The sequence below is a fragment of the Triticum urartu genome, chromosome 4A, assembly GCF_056163025.1.
Source record: "Triticum urartu cultivar PI428250 chromosome 4A, HENAU_Tu73, whole genome shotgun sequence".
Lineage (NCBI taxonomy): Eukaryota > Viridiplantae > Streptophyta > Magnoliopsida > Poales > Poaceae > Triticum > Triticum urartu.
This window is the reverse complement of record NC_141876.1, coordinates 465,467,347-465,489,277: the sequence shown is the minus strand read 5'-3', so window position 1 is coordinate 465,489,277 and position 21,931 is coordinate 465,467,347. Positions and strand designations below refer to the sequence as shown.

At 46.6% G+C, this 21,931-nt stretch overlaps 1 protein-coding gene and 2 long non-coding RNA genes across 5 annotated transcripts; 2 read left to right on the top strand and 1 right to left on the bottom strand.

The window, feature by feature from the left end:
- The first annotated feature begins 435 nt into the window (after positions 1-435).
- LOC125529915 (UDP-glucuronic acid decarboxylase 6) lies at positions 436-4,235 on the top strand. Its single transcript, XM_087518599.1, has 13 exons — positions 436-681; positions 841-942; positions 1,030-1,116; positions 1,738-1,825; positions 2,375-2,466; positions 2,555-2,619; positions 2,707-2,795; positions 2,887-2,964; positions 3,079-3,172; positions 3,248-3,314; positions 3,405-3,468; positions 3,602-3,642; positions 3,772-4,235. Exons 2-13 carry the CDS (start codon positions 853-855, stop codon positions 3,961-3,963), a joined length of 1,047 nt encoding a protein of 348 aa, XP_087374725.1. The 5' UTR covers positions 436-681; positions 841-852; the 3' UTR covers positions 3,964-4,235.
- A 2,759-nt stretch (positions 4,236-6,994) lies between these two features.
- On the bottom strand, positions 6,995-8,588 carry LOC125529916 (uncharacterized). The gene is made up of 3 exons (XR_007292781.2): positions 8,017-8,588; positions 7,513-7,600; positions 6,995-7,372 (listed from the first exon to the last, which is right to left on the bottom strand). It is a non-coding gene; the product is annotated as an uncharacterized LOC125529916 (long non-coding RNA).
- A 5,519-nt stretch (positions 8,589-14,107) lies between these two features.
- Positions 14,108-17,101, top strand: LOC147976178 (uncharacterized). 3 transcript variants are annotated; one of them, XR_015601363.1, is made up of 4 exons: positions 14,108-14,965; positions 15,399-15,457; positions 15,988-16,059; positions 16,155-17,101. It is a non-coding gene; the product is annotated as an uncharacterized LOC147976178 (long non-coding RNA). The 3 variants fall into 3 exon arrangements; XR_015601361.1 differs by having other exon boundaries at positions 14,109-15,457; XR_015601362.1 differs by lacking the exon at positions 15,399-15,457 and having other exon boundaries at positions 14,111-14,965.
- The last annotated feature ends 4,830 nt before the right edge of the window (positions 17,102-21,931 follow it).

The following is a 21,931-nucleotide window of genomic DNA, read 5'->3' as shown; positions in this document are numbered from 1 at the left end:
AACCCGACAGAGACCATAGCGGGTCGAACCCCCACACGAGGAGCCCCCGAACTCTTGTCGGTCGGCCCGCGAAGCCATCGCCCTCCTGCTAACCTTACCCGCCAACAGCTAAAGTGTGAAGTCAATGGCCCCACCTGGCAGCGAGGCGAGCACTCCCCCTCCCAGTCGTAAACAACGCCCACTGACGCCGAATCCCCTACCAAATCCCCGCCTAATCGCGGTTCTAAATCTCGGATCCGGGGCCGGGCGCGCTGAGCTGTCCCCGTCGATCGCACGCACCAGCGGTTGGGGTCTCGCCGGGCGCCACCATCAGCGGCAACTTTGCTTCCAACCGAAGCGCGAGCGGCACTGCACGGAGTAGGCATTGATTAATCGCCCGGTTTTTTCACCGTCCTTTCGGCAATTGTTTTCCTTAAGGAAAAAGCTGATGTCGTTGGAGCAAGTCGGGCGGTGTGGTGTGGTGGGATGGGATCTGAGCTGAGCTGATCGGCGCCGGTTGGTAGCAGTCGGTGTGTGTTTCATGCGAGGTGGAGGGGGAGGGACAGGGGGCGCTTATAAATACGGCTCAGATCTGGGAGGGCTTTCCACCTCGCCTCGTCGTCCGCCCACGGTCTAATCCGATTCAAACGCACCGCTTCCTCGTGTCCGAACTAAGCCCCAATCCCGTCACCACCGCCGCTGGTGAGCGCCCGTTCGTTCTCAACTTCCTTCCTCGATCGCGATCGTCGATCAGATCGTGTCCAGAATCTCGGAAGGTTTTGGGTTGGGTTGGGTTGGGCTGCTGCGTCGTGTGGCTTCTGACCATCTCTCCTCTCGGCCCGGTTGGATCTGCGTGTGCAGGTGCTCGGCGCGATGGCGCAGAAGGACGCCGCCAATGGCAACGGCGCCACCACGCGCCCGCCGCCCACTCCCTCCCCCATCCGCTTCTCCAAGTTCTTCCAGGTACGCCTCGGGATCTGATCGCGGCTGGATCTCGCTGCTCGTCACACGACTGGCGCTAATTTTGGGACTCTGTGGGGGTTTGGGCAGGCCAACATGCGGATCCTGGTCACCGGCGGAGCTGGCTTCATCGGCTCGCACCTCGTCGACAAGCTCATGGAGAACGAGAAGAACGAGGTCAGGACCAGATCCCCTAGCATCATTCTAGCTGTTAGCGAAATTCACCTGTGCGGGGTCAACTCCCTTCCGCTTGGATCTGAGTGGCACAGTCAGAGTCACCAACTGAGTGGGTCTAGAATTTCGTGAAAACGACGTTCAGAGTGGAGAGCTGCTTTGTGCCAGGCCAGATCTCAGTGTGCAAGCTTGTGCATTAGTTTTTGCATGCTGTGGGGCACTACTGTCTAGAGCTTAAGCTGGAAACTTTGCTCCACTCTCAATTTCTTTAGAACTACAGAGATCCAGTGGCAATGCTTTAGAGAACTATCTGATCTGTTTCAGAATGTGAGGTCAACTGAGATCCAGTGGCAATGCTTCTGAGATCTTGCTATGAGTCTGTGACTATTTTATTCTAGGAACCTCCCTTCTGAATCATGCAGAGTGCCTGTTAGTGGTACTGAGCTCTCTCATGTTCACCTCTCTCAGTACATTTTAAAACAGAGGGGTGTACTGTTTATCTACAATTCTACATGATTCGAAGCTCGGCTCATCATGTAGAATTCAGTGTTGTTACTATGCAGTTCTGTACAGACAAACTTAGCAAATGTAGACCAATCTGATCGTGCCTTCTTTTTGGTTCAGGTCATTGTTGCTGACAACTTTTTCACTGGGTCAAAAGACAACCTGAAGAAGTGGATCGGACACCCAAGATTTGAACTCATCCGTCACGGTAATACTGCATGCTGAAGGCATCTTGTAGTAAATTCTTGATTCATCTCCTTTCCATGTGGCTATACTATTTTGTAATGAACACAGATAGTTGACACCAATGAGTTGTTTCTTTCCACTGTTCCTTTAAAGTATACAGATCATTGTTTAACACATGAGAAATAGAGAACCATATAAGTTTATAAGGTCATAGCCAATGGCCGTACAAAAACCATGTCCTGAGTTGTCTGTTGAATTGAACCTGCAATATTCTAAACTAGTCAGTGAAGCCTTTGAGTTAACTACACCTCAGTATCTCATTTGTCTATGGCATGCTTATGTGACTTTCTTTTGGTAACTTTCTGTTCTAGATAGAAAGGACATCCATGCATATTTATACACTTCGCTCAAGTGTTATAGTCCAACCATATTCCAAGACTAAGTGATTGTCCAACCATGAAAACAAGCCAAATTGCCGTTAACTTGTGCTGCAATGCTCAAGTGTTATATCTTCGTCATTACATTCTTGTGCGTGAGTTTCACATTAATTTTACATTTTGCTGCATTTCAGATGTCACCGAACCACTGCTCGTGGAGGTTGACCAAATCTACCACCTTGCTTGCCCTGCCTCACCAATCTTCTACAAGCACAACCCTGTCAAGGTGTGTGTAGGCTCTGTTTTTGTGTTTATTCTGTCATAACTGCTCCTATCTGTCCTGACACACGCATGGGTGTAAATATCTTGTACAGACCATCAAGACGAATGTCATTGGAACCTTGAACATGCTTGGACTTGCAAAGAGAGTTGGAGCTAGGTCAGTGTTTATCACTTAGATCGATTGTGGCAGTATCATGGCAGAAATGAAAACCATATTAACCTGAGGTTTTGTGTTCAACTGCAGAATATTGTTGACTTCGACCTCTGAAGTTTATGGTGATCCCCTTGAGCATCCTCAGACGGAGGCGTACTGGGGCAATGTTAACCCAATTGGTATGCCTGTTCATCTGGCAAAAATGTTATGTTATCTTTTCTAAACTTGTGCCACGTAAGTCTCATGTTTTGAATTTATTTTCTTTATCAGGAGTCAGGAGCTGCTACGATGAGGGTAAGCGTGTAGCTGAGACACTGATGTTCGACTACCACAGGCAGCACGGCATTGGTAATACTTTGACCTTAAATTTAAACTAATCTATTTGCTATTAGTTTGTTCGTCCTTCAGTAAGTCTTCGGTTATGAGTTGTCCTTAATAAGTATATGTCGTCTATTTCTGTAGAGATCCGTATTGCCAGGATTTTCAACACCTATGGACCTAGGATGAACATCGATGATGGCCGTGTTGTTAGTAACTTCATTGCTCAGGCCATTCGGTAATTCTTGTTTGACTTGACTTTTTCTGATCTTGCGTCCAGATAGTTTTGGTGCTTATTTGTTGTAATTTGTAGTGGTGAAGCACTGACTGTCCAGAAGCCTGGAACACAGACCAGGAGCTTCTGCTACGTCGCTGATATGGTTTGTTTTCTACTATCATCTTACTATTGAATACTATCTTGTCAAAACTGTGGATGGTCACCTTACCAGTGGTGTACCATTTCAATGCAGGTCAATGGTCTTATGAAGCTGATGAATGGAGACAACACCGGACCCATTAACATTGGGAACCCAGGTAAACTTCTTTTGCAAAAATAATAATAATAATAATAAATCTTTGGCAACGCGCTAACAACTTGATCTGTAAATTATTTATAATTCTGCACTTTCGTTCCTGTGGTGATGAACTGGACTTTCTTTAAATGTAGGTGAATTCACCATGCTGGAACTTGCCGAGAATGTGAAGGAGGTAAGTGGGATATTCTATACTCATCGACTCATTACATCCAACCTTTTTGTTTCAAGTAGCAGTGCTCCATTCAGCTTCAATGCATGACAATTCTGGATGGTATAATAACATGTGTGATTTTACTTACAGTTGATCAACCCAGAAGTGACAGTGACGATGACTGAGAACACTCCTGATGACCCTCGCCAGAGGAAGCCTGACATCACCAAGGCCAAGGAGGTTCTCGACTGGGAGCCCAAGGTCGTCCTGCGCGACGGCTTGGTGCTCATGGAGGACGATTTCAGGGAGCGTTTGGCAGTGCCCAAGAAGACCAAGGCCTAATCCCCCTCCCTACGTTTGGCGTACAACATCACCAATTTGCCAGAGCATACTCATAGTTGGGTGGGTTCGTCAATATTCGTTGCTGCGTTTCGTTACGGAATTTGAGTTCCAATAAACCAATTACACCTTCGTCGTTCACTTGAAAGATTGTATTATTAGAAACTTCATACAAGGCGTGGCTGTTTGTATTACCGTCGCTTTTTGCGGAACTTGTGCTCCTTATGTTTTAGCATATGAACTTCCCTAAATCAATTATAGCAATGTTCGTGCCATTTTGGGTTTGTTATTAAAGTTTTTTCTGCCAAGATATTTCTCTGATGCTTGCCAAGTGGTCCTATTTCTTGTCTTTATTTGTTCCCATTTCCTTTCTTTGGAAAAGAGGCGGCAAAGGGCACCTTTTATTCATTATCAAGCTTACATTCAGTATTGGACACTCCTTTACATATTGATTGCCAATCTTTGAAAGCATAGGACACTGATCAGTCACCTGTATGTGCTAAGCTACAGCATGCCAGATTTTTTTTGCCCACTACCTTGTCTGATTTACACTTGCTTCTGGGACACAGAGTTAAGGTTCCTTGGTACTGTATGTGATAAATCTGTATCTTCATTCATGTTTGCTGTTGTGGCAAAGAAATATTCTCCCAATGTCCAGGGGTGAGAATAATATTTCGCGGCGCTGCTTCCTTTACCAGGGTCGGATTATCCACCAGAAGAGTGACCTCCTTGCATCTGAATTTGGAAATTGTTTCTGCAGCAACCTGAAAGGCCATAGCCTCTGCTTGTAATCGGGAAATGCCATGTTTGCCACCTGCTGAAACAAAGAAGTTTGCTTTTACTTCATTTTCTTCTACTTGTATATTTATTCCAATGTCTGCTGTGTTTGATCCTGTACCCTGTAGTTTCTTGATTCAGGCCTCCTTTGGTTTATCATGGGAATAGGAAAAATATATGAAGTGAAATGACATGTATGTCAAATTCTGTAAGAAAAGAGATGTGATTTGGTTCATAGGATATGATTTTTTCCCCATTGAATCTAGGCTAATGTTTTCTTTTCCTTTGAATACAAAGGATTGCCTCATATCCTATACAAGAATATGATTCTATTTCTACATATCAAAGGGCTTCAAAGGAAATTTTCCTACGAAATTCCTATCCTTCATTCCTGCAAACCAAAGGATAGTGTTGAGCTTGGTTCCTTGAAGAGCCTGCATAGTCTGTATAAGTTGTTCAAGTCTTGCTCTGCATCATTTGGTCCATCTGCTTGGGAGTACTAGTAAATATGCACGTGCAACGCACGTCTCAACTAATATTACAATCATATGTGAAAAAGCACATCGTTTGGTATAATTAGTACCCTCAACCTGAACATATTCTACTACCGTACATCCATTTTAAATTATATATATAATTAAGAGCCATTTTATATGCCAAAATCTGTTATTAGAAACAGTATTGATCAGTTTTAGATTTTACGTATACACCTAAATTAAGCAAGCATTCAGATATGACATACATTTCCAAAGCAACACCGGAAGAATTCTTAACTCTCAAGATTGAAGGCTCTACTGTATTTTCAGGGATGTGCCTGCAAACTTGTTTAGTCATCAATCCACAATATATGCATTTCTATTGTAAAATAGTTCCTTGCAGGGTACACATGTGCAGCTAACATGTATTTCTACATCACATTATTATTATTATCGATAATTACTAACTTGTCTAACTTCCTCTCCATTTCTCATTTGAACATGACACATATGCAGGAGCAGAGAAGGAGACCCAGATGGTTACCAAACCGGTGGCGAAGAAGATGACAATGACTCAGAGAAGCACCTACAGTGACAGTCATATGGCCGAGCTTGAGCAGCACCAAGACCATACGCCCCTCAAACATTAATGAAAAACTTGGTCATTATTTTTGTTCCAGCCAACAGGTTAGCCCCACTTGCCCCTCAAACATTAATGAAAAATGTGGTCATTATTCTTGCTCCAGCAAACAGGTTAGCCCCACTTACCTTCCCTGCCTCATCACCAAGGTAGATAATAACATAGTAGTAGCATACAAAAACCCGGACATCAGCAGGGCAGGTTGCACACTTTGTAAACTGATGACATCAGCAGGGCAGGTTATTTTCCTGCTAACATGAAATCAATCACCCTATGCCTTTTAAAAATGCTTTTCAATGTACCCTGCAGTACCAAATTATCAGTCCAACTAAAACAAGATGGGTAGGTAATTCTACATTTATTATCCAAATTACCAGCGAGAGAGTTATCTGACCATAAACACAATATTCATTAGCTAATTGACTATGCGGCGATAATCCTCTTACATTACTGCCCACCAAACTCAGAGAAGTAGTTTAGTTGCATTACTTCTTGCCATGGATTGATAGCAGTAAGGACAACCGATAATCCAAAATAATGAAGTTGGAAAAATATAAGTTGGGGCATACTGATCTTATGGGTGACTGTATCCAGTCAAATAATGGTGGGCGAGCATAGAGACGTCTGTCTTGTCCGTTGGGTGAACAATTGCAATGGAGAACTAATGTGGGAGGTGTCCTAGAGCAGTATCGACACTATACTGCAGATAACTTAACCCATCAGAAGTTCTAAAATGACCCAAAGAATCAGAGAATGAGGAAATGGAGAGGGCTACATACATATGTCAAGTTGATACCTGAAACCAGTCATTTGGATCACAAATACTACTCAGTCAGCTTGAACCTAAAATAAGAACCAAGATGAGGGAAGCTGCCGACCTTGAAATAGAATCAATATGAAGATCATGTGTCTCAAAAATCTTGTTTGCACTTGGTAGTGAACTACTTATTTACAACAATTTTTCTTTTCTGGTGTACATGAGATATTGGGTATCGATTGCTAGCTAACTACACAACACTAACATGTGTGAGCCGCTAGATAGAATTAAATGCGAACAAGATCTGTAGGTAATTACATCTATAATAATTTGGTGGAAAAAATCAAGCCATAATGATCCCATTGACATGTTAAAACTTGCATCAAAATTCGAACATAGTACAAATATCACTTTGAAAATGAACATCATAAATCCAGAAAATACATTGATCCAATAGATAACTCAAAACACAGAGAATCGCTCACTACTATTATTAATGAGTAAAGGTAAGAAGAAACTCATTTGCACACTCCGCAAATATAAGAAAACTAATGCAAAAGGGCACTATACAAGACATATATACCAATATTGTATTGACCGATCACAATAATAGAGCAATCAGTCTTGGTTTGAGGTGCTTGGTCAGAAGCAGCAGAGCGGGACTGGAGGACGACACAACATCCAGGGCAGTGGCTAGTTCATCTGCTCAGGCAGAAGGTCAAGGTGCACCTGACGTAGTTGACTGACGTAGTTCGGTCAGACCTGCATATATATGTCCAATTTTCAAACATCTCCAGAGCAAAACAAACAAAATGAAAGACTGTACTTCTGAAATCATCATGTTGCAAAAAGAATAGTGAAATATAATAGCAGATGGTAACACATAGAAGAATGTTTATTACCTCTTGTCTCATGTCCTTGCTGACGACTTTGCCATTTCAAAAATCTTCCTCCACCCTTCCATTAGACCGTACTTCTGAAATCATTATGCTGCAAAAAGAAACACCAAGTTCAGCAAGCCAAAAGTTCATTTCTTCTACTTTACCAAACTATAAATTCGTAAGTTAGGTCTCAAAAGTTCAGCGAGCCAAAAGTTTATTCCAGTAATTTTTTTTGTGAAATCCTATATCGCTTGAGCAATGGATTTGCATTGTCCATCCTATAATACTGTCCATATCTACATCAAGTAGTACATGTCTTGCTATCTTGTATTGTGATGGATTAGTTCTCACTTTTATCTAATCGATGCATCTGTCGCCATTTAATATAAAATTCACAGAGATTAGCTGATGTATTATTCTTCAATTCCTTCTCCCACATATTACAATTTGGAATGCAATTGACTCCTCGGAAATTTGATGAACAGAAAAAATGTTGATTGAAGAGAGGAAGGGCGTGTGACGTACAGCTTGTTGGCAAGGGCTGGACTTCGTCCTCTGCTTGGACCAACACGGTGGATGCATGAGGAGTGGAGAGAGCCCGCATCCGGCGGAAGCAAGGCAGGGGGTCATATAGCACCATGGTGCCCTGCCCGCGTCACCGTTAAGCCAGGCAGCAAGCCAGCAACTCGTGTCGGCGACCCTCCTGCGGCAACGTAGTTCGTGCCTCAACGCTGCTGCACCAAGCGTTTGCCGCGCGCCCGTGCCAAGCCGACACAAACCAGGTGCCCCGTCGTCGCCCTCCTTGGGGATGGCCGTAGCTTCGCCCCGGCACGCCCTCCGGCGGGGGCGGCGAGACAGGGAGGAGTTAGGGAAGGGAAGGGGTGGTGGATAGGGTTCTCCCCCGAGACGCATGGAGGCGCTGGCCCTAGCTTCGCCCCGGGGCGCACTCCGGCGGCGGCGGCGAGACGGGGAGGAGGTATAGGGGAGGGAAGGAGTGGCGGCTAGGGTTCTCCCCCGAGACTCATGGAGGCGACGTGGTGGTTGCGAAGATGAGATATGGAGAGCCCTTTGCGTTGACGAAGCGTTGTACGCGGACGCGCGTGGAATATTCCTTCGCGGGTGGAGTGCGTTCAGTCCTACTAAATTGCTAATTGCACACATAGCTCGGGATTTAATTAACTGTATTCATTAGATTTTATTTAGTGAGACTAATCTGACGATGGTAATTAGGCTGGGTACATCTGCGGGGTGGCTTAAAGAAAGAATTAGTTTGATCGTTTAATAGTAGTATAGATTTGATTTCCTGCCAAAGAGGTTGTCATTCCTGGTTTTCCAAATATATAGTAAAAATGTCATAATAATCTTTTAAATCACTACAGATACTAAGCTCCCACGAAATGGGAGCATTTAGTGTGTCAGGGCTATGTCGGCTAGCGGTAATTTATTTTTTTTGACCAACTGTTGGCGGTAAGTGGGCCTGGTTTTGGAATAGTCGGTTCTAACTGGGCTTGTTCAGGTGCCTCATGGCGTGCCTGTTTTAGCTAGGAATGAAGTTGGTTCAGAGGTGTTAAGTAGAGAGGTTAGATCTTCTCTGCTCTGTTGGAGCCTTTGCAATAAGAAAGTGGATTAGGAAAGAGAGCTCGCAGACGATGTTCCCTTCCTTCAGGATCAGCCTCATGAAAATCTTATATTCCCTGAGGAGGATTTTTTTTACAAACCAGAGGGGCTATCTAAATCCTAAAGTAAAGGCGAGCGATCGAAGTAGAAGTCGACCGCCTAAAAAAAGACGTCTGTAAAAGAACTTCGACTTCTATTAGTTTCTTTTCTTCTTTAATGCAATAGCTATAGTTTGATATAAGAATCCATTTCGAAATACCTTGACTTTTTCAGAACAGGTCAGAGTCAAATAGCAATGCAGAAAGAAAAGCAACGACTGGAGTGGGGGAGTCAGAGTCGAAAAGAGGATATCGTCCGATTCTCCTTCTATTGATTCTTTTCCGATCAAGATGTTATCCTACTAGTTTTTTCTTTGCCAAATTACCCGCTGGCGTTACTACGAGGAAACTGTTATGATACTGAACCTCATGCCCTATCGACCCGTCAATTTTGGATCCAATTTGGGATTTTTCTTAGGAGGTCCCGCGGCAAAATAGCTCGATGCCAGAATGATAAAAAGCTTAACACCTCTTATTTGACTTTTTCACTATTTTGCTAGAAATCGATCACTGATCCAATTTGACTACCTCTACGGGATAGACCTCAACAGAACCAATATGGCTCCAACCTGGGGTTGGTCTCCTCCCCTCCCATGGCGGCTGCGGGTGCGGATGGTGGTCTGTTCCCGCACGGCCGCTCCCCTTCTTCCTCGCGCCCCCGCCCCGCTGGGTCTCCTGCCTCTGGTGGCCGCGACTCTACACTTAGCGGCTCGGTGAAGCTCATGAAGAAGACGGCGGTGCGCAAGGTCAGCGCAGAGGCGGTGCACACGATGGAGCCGCTGGGGGCGCATGTCACTCCGAGGCAGTCGGTCATGGCGCTGGCGGCCCCGACAGCGCCTCCAGTGGACCAGCTGCTGCAGGACGCCTCCAAGACGGTGTTGATTTCGAAGGCCAAGCGCACCAAGACGGTGCCAGCGGCGCCGGTGCGCACCAGCTCGCGTTTGAAGGGGGCCAAGGGCAATATGCCGTCCTTGCAGAGGGCGCAACTCCTCCAAGCCCAGAAGAACATGGAGATCTCAGGTAACCCACCCCCCCGGTTTACAGTTCTAGATGATTTCTCGGACGATCATTTGCATGAGGTGTTGGATGCGAGCGGTGTGGATCCCTCCTGTGTAGGAGGGGTTAGCGAGTTGATTTCGCTGGTGCGCGCTAAGGAGTTAGCGCAGGCCGCGATCGCGGCTGCCGCTGCAGAGCGTGCTGAGCAGAGACCCCGGGTACCCGAGGGAGGGGACGCCGTGGCGATCTCTGTGCCCGAAGAGGGGGGACAGGCAACAGGGGTTGCTCCCTCTCCCACGACTTGCAAGGGCAAGACGAGGCGAGTGGCTAAAGCGGTCACCTCCAGGGGTGTCCGGCTCCAGAATCGCGTGATCTAGATGCGAGCTTTGTTCTGGAATATCCGTGGCTTCGGTCACGTGGGGCGGCGTACCCAACTTAAAGAGTACATGCGCAAAGAGGACATAGATATCGTAGGGCTTCAAGAGACGATTAAGGCAGATTTTCGTTTTCATGAACTGCTTGCGATCGACCCCTTGGAGCGCTTTGAGTGGCAGCACGCCCCTGCTGTAGGGCACTCAGGTGGCATGGCGCTGGGCTTGAGCCGAGCCCTGTACGAGGTTATTGACTGGGACGTAGGCTCGTTTTATATCGCGGCTCATTTCCGTATTCGTGCCTCGCTTCGCGAGTTAGCAATCATACAAGTCTACGGACCGGCCGATCACTCTCGTTCGGCGGAGTTCTTGGCGGAACTCCAGGCCAAAGTCACCACGATGTCCGCGGCCACGCTCCCTGTTCTGGTGGGTGGAGATTTCAACCTTATCCGATCGGGAGCCGACAAGAACAACATCAATATAAACTGGCCTAGGGTGACCATGTTTAACTCCGCCATTACTGCCATGGCCCTAAGGGAGGTGACCAGGTCAGGCGCGAGGTTCACTTGGACTAATAAACAACTCGATCCGGTGCGCTCAGTGCTGGATAGGGTGTTCATGTCGCCGGAATGGGAAATGGGCTTCCCTCTCTGTACATTGGTCGCGGAGGCACGCATAGGTTCTGACCATGTACCGCTCGTCTATGCCTCGGGGGAGGACAGGGTGCGACGCAGCCCGCGCTTCTTCTTCGAAACAGCCTGGTTCGAAGTGCCAGGCTTGGAGGAGATTTTCAGGCCGAAATGGCGGGCGTGCGTTGATTCGTTAGGAACCCAGAGAGGCCCGATGGAATTTTGGAACGCGGTGGGGGGCCGGCTCAGGGCTAGCCTCAAGGGATGGGGCGCAAACCTAGGGAGGTCTGACAAAGAGCGCCGCGCCGAGATCCTTGCGGAAATCGCAAGGATTGATGCACTGGCTGATGCTAGGGCCTTCTCAGAGCAGGAATGGGCCCATCGCTACGCCCTGGAGGGCCAGGTAGAAGCGTCCCTGCGCGCGGAGGAAGAATACTGGCGTAGACAAAGTGGTCTGAAGTGGGTTTTGAAGGGCGACGCCAATACTAAGTATTTCCAGGCTTATGCTAACGGGCGTCGTTGGAAATGTTCCATCTTAAGGTTGCAATTAGAGCAGGGGCTTCTGTTGCGACAGGAGGACATCTCCCGACACATTTACGAGTTCTACATCAATTTGATGGGCTCGTGCGAGGCCCAGGGGGCGGGGCTCCGCGAAGACGTTTGGGAGGATTCACAACGTGTGTTGGACTGTGAAAACGAAGCGCTAGGGCTTGCCTTTCTGCCAGAAGAGATCGACGCCGCTCTCCTCGGTATGAAAGTGGACACGGCGCCGGGACCAGACGGTTGGCCGGTGGCGATGTTCAAGCGCTTCTGGCCTTTGCTTAGGGGCCCCATTTTCGAGATCTGCAACGGTTTCATGAGGGGGATGGTTGACATCTCGCGCCTCAACTATGGCGTCTTAACGCTCATCCCGAAGGTCCAAGGGGCAGACAATATTAGACAATTCCGACCGATCGCGCTCATTAACGTGCCTTTTAAAATCTGTGCAAAAGCGTGCGCCAATAGACTAGATCCGATAGCTCATCGCTCGATTAATCGAAACCAATCTGCTTTCATCCGAGGACGCAACATTTTAGAGGGATCGCTCGCCCTGCAAGAGATCGTTCATGAACTAAAGCGCACTAAGGAAGCGGCGGTGCTGCTGAAACTCGATTTCGAGAAGGCATACGACCGTGTGAATTGGGAATTCTTGCGGCAAGTGCTTATCGGAAGAGGCTTTTCCGACGTTTGGGTCCACCGTATTTTGCAGTTGGTGTCGGGAGGCCAAACTGCAGTCTCGGTGAACGGAGAAATAGGGCATTTCTTCCGGAACAAACGCGGGCTCAGGCAGGGTGATCCGATCTCACCTCTCCTTTTCAACTTCGTGGTGGACGCTCTGTCCACAATGCTTTGGAAAGCAGCCGAAGCAGGCCATATCCAAGGGTTGGTAGGCCACCTCATTCCAGGGGGAGTGACGCATCTGCAATATGCAGATGACACGCTGCTTTTGTTTTGCCCTGACCACCACAGCATTGCGTCGGTCAAAGCGATTCTAATTTGTTTTGAGCTCATGTCAGGGCTTAAAATAAATTTTCATAAATGCGAGGTGCTCACGATGGGGGTTGAGCCGGAGGAAGGTAAACATATAGCGGATTTACTCAACTGCAAGGTGGGTAAATTCCCGCTGACATACCTAGGCCTTCCAGTTGACATCAAAAGGCCGACGATAGAGGATTGGGAACCTCTATGTGCTAAGGTGAGGGGTAGGGTGTGCCCTTGGAGGGGTAAATTCCTCTCAAAAGCGGCCAGACTAGTTCTCACGAACTCAAGCCTCTCTTCCCTGCCTATGTTTGCTATGGGCCTTTTTTTGCTTGCAGAGGGGGTGCACGCAAAGTTTGACACGCCGCGGTCTAAATTCTTTTGGGAAGGAACTAGCCCGAACCGTAAATACCATATGGTCAAATGGGCTTGGGTGTGTCGTCCCAAGGACTTGGGGGGCCTCGGGATCACCAACTCTAGATTGCTTAACATCGCTATGATGTGTAAGTGGATTTGGAAAATTGCCCAGGGGGCGTCCGGACTCTGGGTTGATCTCCTTAAGGCCAAGTACTTCCCCAACGGGAATTTCTTTGAAGGTAGAGCAAGGGGCTCGCCTTTTTGGAATGATCTCCAGACGATCAAGTCGGCCTTTGCCTTGGGGGCTAAGTTCTTGATTGGAGATGGGCGATCGGCGCGATTCTGGACAGATCTTTGGATAGGCGCCCGCCCCCTATGGGAAGAATTCCGCGACCTGTACGACATTGCCGTAGACCCAGGCATGTCGGTGGCTGACGCGCTGCGTACGACCCCTCCGGAGATTCATTTCAAACGCGAACTTCAGGGGACAGAGCAGGCCAGTGTTGTAGCCCTGCGGCAGTTGATTGACCGGGTGGTGCTCTCGGACCAACCGGACGCGGTGAGCTGGGCGCTCACCAGCTCTGGGAAGTTCTCGGTCAAGTCTCTATACCGCAAGCTGTGCCAGGGGCCGTCGCAGCTGGTGGTAGCAGGGCTTTGGACCGCGCGGTTGCCACTGAAGATCAAACTATTCCTTTGGCAAATGTTCCGCGATAAGCTTCCCACTTCCCTGAACGTGGCCAAACGGAATGGGCCGGCCAATGGGCCTTGTGCGTTGTGCGGGGACCCAGAGGACGCGAACCACGCCTTCTTTCGGTGCCCCTTAGTGCGGTTTGCGTGGAGCGCAGTGCGGTCCGCGGCTGGTGTCCAGTGAGACCCATGCTCAGCTGCAGAGCTTATCCACATTTTAGGTGCGCTGCAAGGCTCAACGAAACGAGTCGTGTGGACCTGTGTCGGAGCTCTTCTATGGTCCTTGTGGCTAACTAGGAATAGACTCGCGATCGAGGGGACCTTGCCAACACATCCGGCTAATATCATCTTCAAATGCAATCTTCTTTTGCAGCAGTGGAGTCCGTTGGGAAGGCGCAAGGATGCTGATTTGATCAAGACAGCGCAACAACGAATTCTGCAAGTGTATGCGGCGGCTAGGAAGCCATGACTACGGTGGTCGACGTAGTCTCTTTTGAGTGCTTGACGAGCCTGCGTGCTCAGTACGGGCGATGTCTTGTAACGCGACAGTAACTTTATCTTCTCCGCTCGATCATGGTAGTGGCCCGATGGGGCTTTTAGGTGATGTAAGACTTATTGGTATGACTCGTTGGAGCTTTATTAATTTAAAGCCGGACGCATCTGGCGTCTTCGTTCTAGAAAAAAACTGTTGAGTAACGGGGCCTGTTTTAGCGTACGCTTCGCTGGGTGCCTCTGTTTTGGCGTTCACTCTGCCGATAGTAGGCGGCGGCGGCTATGGCCTATGGGGGCGTGACCTTTTCTTCTATTCTCAGAGGAGGGCGACGGTGTTCTTGCTGGCTGCGCGACGTAGGGCTGCATGAAGGTAGGCGGGTGGAGCTCTCGAACGGCGGATGTGGATGAAGACATCCTCAGCGGCGACGGGGATCAGATCCTCTCTCTGAAGCGGCGGCGGCGGCGGACGAACGCATCCTCAGCGGCGCCGCAGAATCAGGTCACGGCGCCCCTCTCTGTTCCTGAGTCTGCTCTTCTCGGTCCTCTCATTAGAATGGCGCACGGCGGGGGCTGGTCGAGGGATCGCCCAGAACGTGGTGAACTGCCTGGAACATGGCGAACTCCGGTGCCACCCTATAGTCAACTTTGTTAGAAATTTAGTTCCAACAAACGTTGGCGCTGATCCACCCTTCAGACATGCCCGCGTCAGGTGTGCCTCTTTCCTCATCTATGTCGATCTGTATATATGTTCGTCCCAGCCCCCAGCTCTATCAAACTCACACACAACATCCTAGCATGTGGCTCCTCTTGTTGATGTTTTTTTTTTCCAGAAACGATTTAATTCTTGCATTGTCGCATGGAGCCACAACTCTGTTCATTTTTATTGTTTCTCACGACCACCTACTTGCTACTTTGTTGGGCTCTTGATTATTGTTGCAGCTTATGCATGTATGCCGGCCAAGTGCTTGAGAAAATGTTTAGCAATTATTCTAAACATATTTCAGCAATTAGCGATGCAACTTCTAACAACTGAGAAAATATGATTTATTTGTCATCGGCAGAAAATAAAGTGACATCCAGCATGATTATTAAGTAATTCTTATCCTTGCGCCACACATTAAAAATAAATCGTATTGATGCAGCCCCTGCAGCAGTTGAGATAGGCCGGATGATAGGACCAACTACAAGACCCCTCTGATATGTGAGAACCTGTTTGGAGGTCTCACAACATAATTTTATCATGAACTCTTTGATCTGCTAGAAGTTAATTCTTTGAGTACTTCACTTTTTGTTTTATATGTAGTCCTATTTACCCAAGGAAGCATAAGGTTATTTTCATCAGCAGTTGTGCAATTATGAAAGGATTCAGTTTGTTTATGCTTGTCCTGGAGGATAACAACTAGGCGTAGATATTATAGAATCATCATGTTCCCCAAACTATGTCAATACTCCATACTTCCATAGTATCCATGAAAGAACATGTTCGGTGGAAATTTGATAATGTTAAAGGTAAGGCAATTTATCACACTGCTCAAGAAAAGTAATGGCGTTCCAAACTTTTCTAAAGGCAAGCAATTTCACTTCATCCAAGTTAAGACACTATTTCATAATTTAGAATATTATAAGTTGTTTTATTAAAAAAACCCATCTATATCATATCTGATAAGGCATGGTCCTGCTTCGCTATAATTTGATAAAGTATGTTTTGGTTGTGTTTTTATTACATTTCAGTGGAATACCTACCATTGGGCAAGCATGGCCAGCGACCTTCAACTCTTGCTATGTATGAACATGAAACCTGAGGTTAGTTGTGTTATTCATTAAAAGTCTTCTTGGATTAGTGAGATAACTTCCCATCGGTGTTTTTTTTACTAAACAAATGCTGTGTACACTTGCAGACACGTGAGAGAATTTTGAAAAGTGTTCCTTGCTTCAAAGAATTCAGTGTTTCATGTATGCAATGGTTCACTGTTAGTTCGTCAATGGTTTTATGTTTTACCCCTTTCCAGCTTTTTCTTTGTTTTCCAGCTAGAGAGGAATGTTTATGCTACTTGTTTTAAGAATATATTTATGCAAGCTTCTGAATAATGAATTCAGAATACTTTTGTACAAGATTTCCTTGTTTTCCAGTGTTTTGTCTGCTATCTAAGTACACATGACCATGAGTCCATGACTATCAGCTATAGTGGTTGAAATCGAAGCAATTTAGCTTGAGAGGCATATTTTTTTCACAGAAAGTTTATGGCCACGGTGCTAATACTCCTATCTGAAACAGTAGACAAGACCTCAACAAATAAAAATGTATTGATCAGTTACAGACCAATAAAAAGTGTAGAACAGACAGACAACACGAAAGATTCACTTGATATGCATCATGGAACCACAACCGCAGCCAAAGGTGGAATGGTTCAAGAAGTCTGGGCGACAAGAAAAAGATTATGTAGTAAAACGCGCATTTCCACTTGATACATATGAAAAAAACGGCGCGGCAAGGCACGCGTTCGCCTCTAGTAAATTACTAAGCTTCCTAGGAATGGAGCCTCCTGGGGAATCAAGGAGGTTTTTGCCTTCGTGGCCCTACATGTCAGGGAGTGGCTCGGTTTTGGGCTGCGGTTGGGCTTATTAGCACATGAATGTGGCACTCCTACGTTGATTGTTGATTGATAGACAAATCTTTAAATTCATGGACTTTTTTTAATTCATAAATATTTTTAAATTTTCATAAACATTTTTGAAATACGGGGATTTTTAAGCTAAGAACATTTTCTAAATTCCTGAACATATTTTAAATTTGGAAACATTTTTTGAATTTCAGATAACATTTTCTGAAATTCGCTACTCTCTCTTGCACATACTAAGTGTACGTCAATTAATTTGGATTGGAGGGAGTAACATTTCTTAAATTCATGTTTTTTAAAATCCCTAAACATTTAAATTCATGAATTATTCTACCTAGTTTAGTTTTCCTTTCTCTTTGTTTTTCTGCTTCGCTTCCCCGGATGGGTTGAGACCCACTAGGGCAACTGCGAGCGAACCGAATCATGCGTCCTTGAACATGCATATTTGGTCGTCCTTCGGTGCACTATGCGCTTAATAGGATGCCCCATGTGTGCAAGTTATTACGCCGCCAGGGGAGGGGGAGGGGCGAACTGGTTTTCTACTTCGTGTGTTTGTGAGGGTGTGAAGCTAGCTTGCTGGTTCTCAGGTTCTGTGATGAGTGGTCAGGTCACCGCTTTCTCCGTCATCCTTGTTGGGCACCTCAGGCGGCGGATTCATGATTAAAGACCGACGTCGTGCTAGTGTTTTTTGGGGGGGGGGGGGAGCTAGGACGGGAAAAAACCAGACGTCGGAGATCCAAACCAACATGAACACCTATCGGAGCGCCGTTGTAGCTGGGTCTTTGTAAGCCTGACCTCAAGGTTGGGGAGCGACTAGGTTGAGATATTGGAGTCTTTTTTAGGACAAAAGAGTTGGAATGAGGGTGATTTTGAGAGGTGGAGACATGAGCGAATTCAGTTGTGTGGTCTGATGGTCATGCCTACACGTGCGAGCTAAGTAGGGAAGTTAGATGAAAGGGGCGTCAGTTTCGGTGTATATGGTCTAATGATTAATTCGGTTTATGTAGGATGAAAACCGGCGATATGCCCGAACACAAACAATTAGTGATGGAAACACCGAACCGAAAATCATAAACCGAATAAATCGGGAATACCGGTCAACTCAGTTTAGTTCGGTTCTTTAATTTTTTGGTGAAACATTGCTCACTTTTGACCGTAAGAGCCTGAGACTCACGATCGAGGAACAGTGCGGCAAAGCACACGCCACCCAAAGTGGCTTGAGGATGATTAGAATTGAGCAAAGTATGAATACTAGCAGGGATTGTGCCAAAGGGATTCAGATCTAACATGCCCTGGTTCTGAAAACCATGCACCTTCGGCAAAAGGGCATGCAAAGAATGGGCGCAAATCATCTTCCTCTGAATCACATCTAGCACAATGTTGCCATTTTATGCAGCATCTCAGCTGTCGGCATAAGGGCATGGCCAACGCTCCAAGTTGGACGGATGCTCCATAGAAAAAGCTGATGATGTGGAAGAGAGAGGGAAAAAGGCTAGTGCTTGAAGAGAAGAATGGGATCTTGCAAAGGAGCCCGGTGCTTCATCCAAAAAAAGTAAAATAAAGCAAAAGAGAAGAGCTGGTTGTGAGAGATGTGATGCATGTGTAAAGGAAAAAGTAAGAGAGATACTAAGGGTGTGTTTGGTTGCATTCTCAACTCAGCATAGTTGTTCCCTCTTCATGCATGCTCAACCCAACACCCCTTTTCATGCATGCTCCTAGTGTATTTGTGCTAAGCTAGTGTGGACTCATGCATCCTCCATACACTCTACCAAACACCTAAAAGTGAGTCGAGAAGGGAACTCTTGGGCTCATGCACCCTTCATACACCCTACCAAACACACCCTAAGAGCATGAACTATGGGGGCATCACCCCCGTGTGGTCTCAGCCTCCACCTAAGAAAAATAATATTAAGGCCACCGTATGAATATATCACACCCAACAAAAATAGTATCTTCTAGTGGTCCACCTATCTCCCTCTGCATCACCACCTTTTTACTCCTCCTCCTCTCGCTCTATGCTCTCTCTCCTCCATTCCCTCCTTTTCTTCTGCTTTTTCAGCGAGGAAGCCGGTTCCTCTGCAAGAGCTTGTTTGGATCTGCAAGCGACGATCTTTTTGCTTTTCTCCTCCTCGGCGACAGCTCCTCCGACGTGGATCCATGAGGCAGCGGTCCAGCGTGGAGCGATGGCCATGTCCTAAAAAATGATGGAGATGTGGTCCGGTCAAGCTATGGCTGCTTTGGGGAGAGAAAATTTATACCGTGGTTTCAATCTACATGGCAGATGAGGCAGCTACATGGTGTTGCCTCCATTGTACAAGCCCCAATGCCCTAAGCTGTCGGTTGTTTAGGGGATTGTCGTCGCATCACTTGCTTGCTTGGTGGGCAATGGGGTGCTTTGCCTATTTGTGCTGATTGTCTTGGCACGATTCGTACGTCTTTGCCAGCCGAAAAGGCCACTGCCGAATCCTGACGCGTGGTCGACACTTTGAAGTCGATATGGCTGTTCGACTTGAGGCGTGGCGTTTCTCTCCGCGTGTATCTTGAGGCCCCGGTAGTAGTAATTTTCCTTTTTTTTTGGGTCCGTCTTGTAACTGAGCCTTCAGGCTCCTGGTATGAATGAATGCCGGGACGCCCTCCGTTGGGAGGGCTCAAGTTTGCCAAAAATAAAATCAAGGACTGACCTGAGAATAAAAACATGCTTTGAATGGAAAACACGAGCTTCCATGGCTGCAACGGTCGTGCTTTGAATGGAAAAACGGTCCTCTGAGAATTGTCGTTAGGAAGGCATTCATCCTGAACGTCGGTTGCTTTGCTTGATCTGACTGGCTGACGACGAAGGAAGGGTGCAGACGGCCGCCGTAGATCGTACTCCAGCCTGGTTAGCCAGCTGGTAACACGGCCCCATCACGTTCGTAAGCGACTGCCGACTGAGGACTATACTAGTCTACCACTCCTGAATAAATAAACAATTTCCACGATGCTTCCTTCCAAAGCAAAGCACTACGCGCCCATATCCCAGGAGCTCTTTTTTTTTTTCGGGGAAGAGCACAACGTGTCCGTGTCGGTGTCGGTGCAAACACAACCCCCACCATATACAAACATTTTATAGTCCTACTATTATTATCAATTGCCCCATTGATTGATCGGATATCTCTGTAATTAAAGGGATCGTGACAAGATTGGTTGGCACTCCCTGTTACTCGCCTCACACCATGAGTTATGTTCATCGCACGTCGTCATCATGATATAATAGCTGGCTCAACCAACATACACCAGCGGCATCTACTTGAGCTAGCACGAGGTATATGCATTACTCTAGCTAACCTCAGATATTATTTGTCTTTGTCCTCCTAACTGTCAGCGATTAGCATCACCAGCTCAAAGAGGGCAAAATTATCACCATTAGCGGTACCGCAGCTTCCAGGTCACGTGTACATGTGGTAGGTACATGCAATGGATGTTGTGGTGCCACGTCCTCTCCTATGGTAGTTGGGACATGTACAACATCTAAAAAGGAAATTGGGACATTGATAAAGAGACGCATCTTAAATTCGCAATATTATGATGATAACAATAAAAAAATATAGTCTTATCAAGTATACTAAAAAATGTACTAAAGCAAAGACAAGTAATATGGATCGAAGAGAGCACAGTGAGTTGCCTCTTAATCGAATCTCTTGTAACTAGATATAAATATACGGCGAAAGATATTGTTGCTAAAAGATCATCTCTTGATTAATTCTCTCCTCCACCCTAACATTTATTATTGTGACATTTCTAAGATAATACATATCATTGTACACCCCCTTAGGTCATCTCCGAGGAGAAATCTTAAATGGGCACCCTCAAATGTTGCGGAAACGTCCGGTTATGTCTTCGGACAGTCGGTCAGACACTGACTAAATAAGGCTATATCTGAAAACTCTCCTACTTATATGTCCCTTCCCCTTCACTTCTTTTTGTTCACTAAATTAATTTCTTCCATGTTCAACATTCAATAGCAATTTTACGACGCATATAACACTTGCAAACAAAAACAAGCAAAACCAAAAGCACCGGATGCCCAACAAAAATAGCAATTACTCGAAAGAAAATCACGACCGGACGAGCGTTAGCGACTCAATGAACATGTAGTCCTTGTTGAGGTCGACGGCGATGTACGGTGGGGGGTGGCCGGAGGTGAAGGAGGCAACAGAGTGTTGTCGCGATTGTTGCATGCCAGGTTCACCGTACTTCTGGGCAGCGAAGTAGTATGACGCTTTGTACTAGGCGGGCCATGGTGGCGATTGCCCCAGCTAGACCGACAAGGCGGTCCGTTGTGGAGGAGGAGCTCCGGCCTGAACGGCTGCCTGCATCTTCGTCTTCACCCTTCGCTTTATGCACCTCTCTTGTCGTTTGGTAGTCTCCGGATTCACCGGTGCGGCGCGCGTGGCAGACGTGCTCCGGGTCCAAAGGGGCGATGAACCTCGTGATGGGCTTTAGTGGATCCATCGTGGCGGTGACGAAACAGACAGGATGACGATGTTCGGAACGAAGAAGATGGGGTTTTGGTGAGAAAATAGTAGGATCCGACGCCATGAGTTCTGTTCATCGCACGTCATGATATACTAATAGCTGGCTCAACCAACGTGCACCAGCGGCATCTACTTGAGCCAGCACGAGGTATATGCACTGCTCTAGCTAACCTCAGATATTATTTGTCTCTGTCCTCCTAACTGTCAGCGATTAGCACCACCAGCTCAAAGAGGGCAAAATTATCACCATTAGCGGTACCGTAGCTTCCAGTCACGTGCACAAGTGGTAGGTACATGCAATGGATGTTGTGGTGCCACGTTCTCTCCTATGGTAGTTGGGACATGTACAACATCTAAAAGGGAAATTAGGACGTTAATAAAGAGACGCATCTTAAATTCGCAATATTATGATGATCATCGAGTATACTAAAAAATGTACTAAAGCAAAGACAAGTAATATGGATCGAAGAGAGCACAGTGAGTTGCCTCTTAATCGAATCTTTTGTAACTAGATATAAATATACGATGAAAGATATTGTTGCT

What these genes read in the sequence shown, in the direction of transcription:
- LOC125529915 (XM_087518599.1), top strand. Translation starts at nt 853, where the DNA reads ATGGCGCAGAAGGACGCCGCCAATGGCAACGGCGCCACCACGCGCCCG. An exon ending in TCTGCTACGTCGCTGATATG is followed by an intron (nt 3,315 to 3,404) that starts GTTTGTTTTCTA and finishes ATTTCAATGCAG; the next exon opens with GTCAATGGTCTTATGAAGCT. An exon ending in CATTAACATTGGGAACCCAG is followed by an intron (nt 3,469 to 3,601) that starts GTAAACTTCTTT and finishes CTTTAAATGTAG; the next exon opens with GTGAATTCACCATGCTGGAA.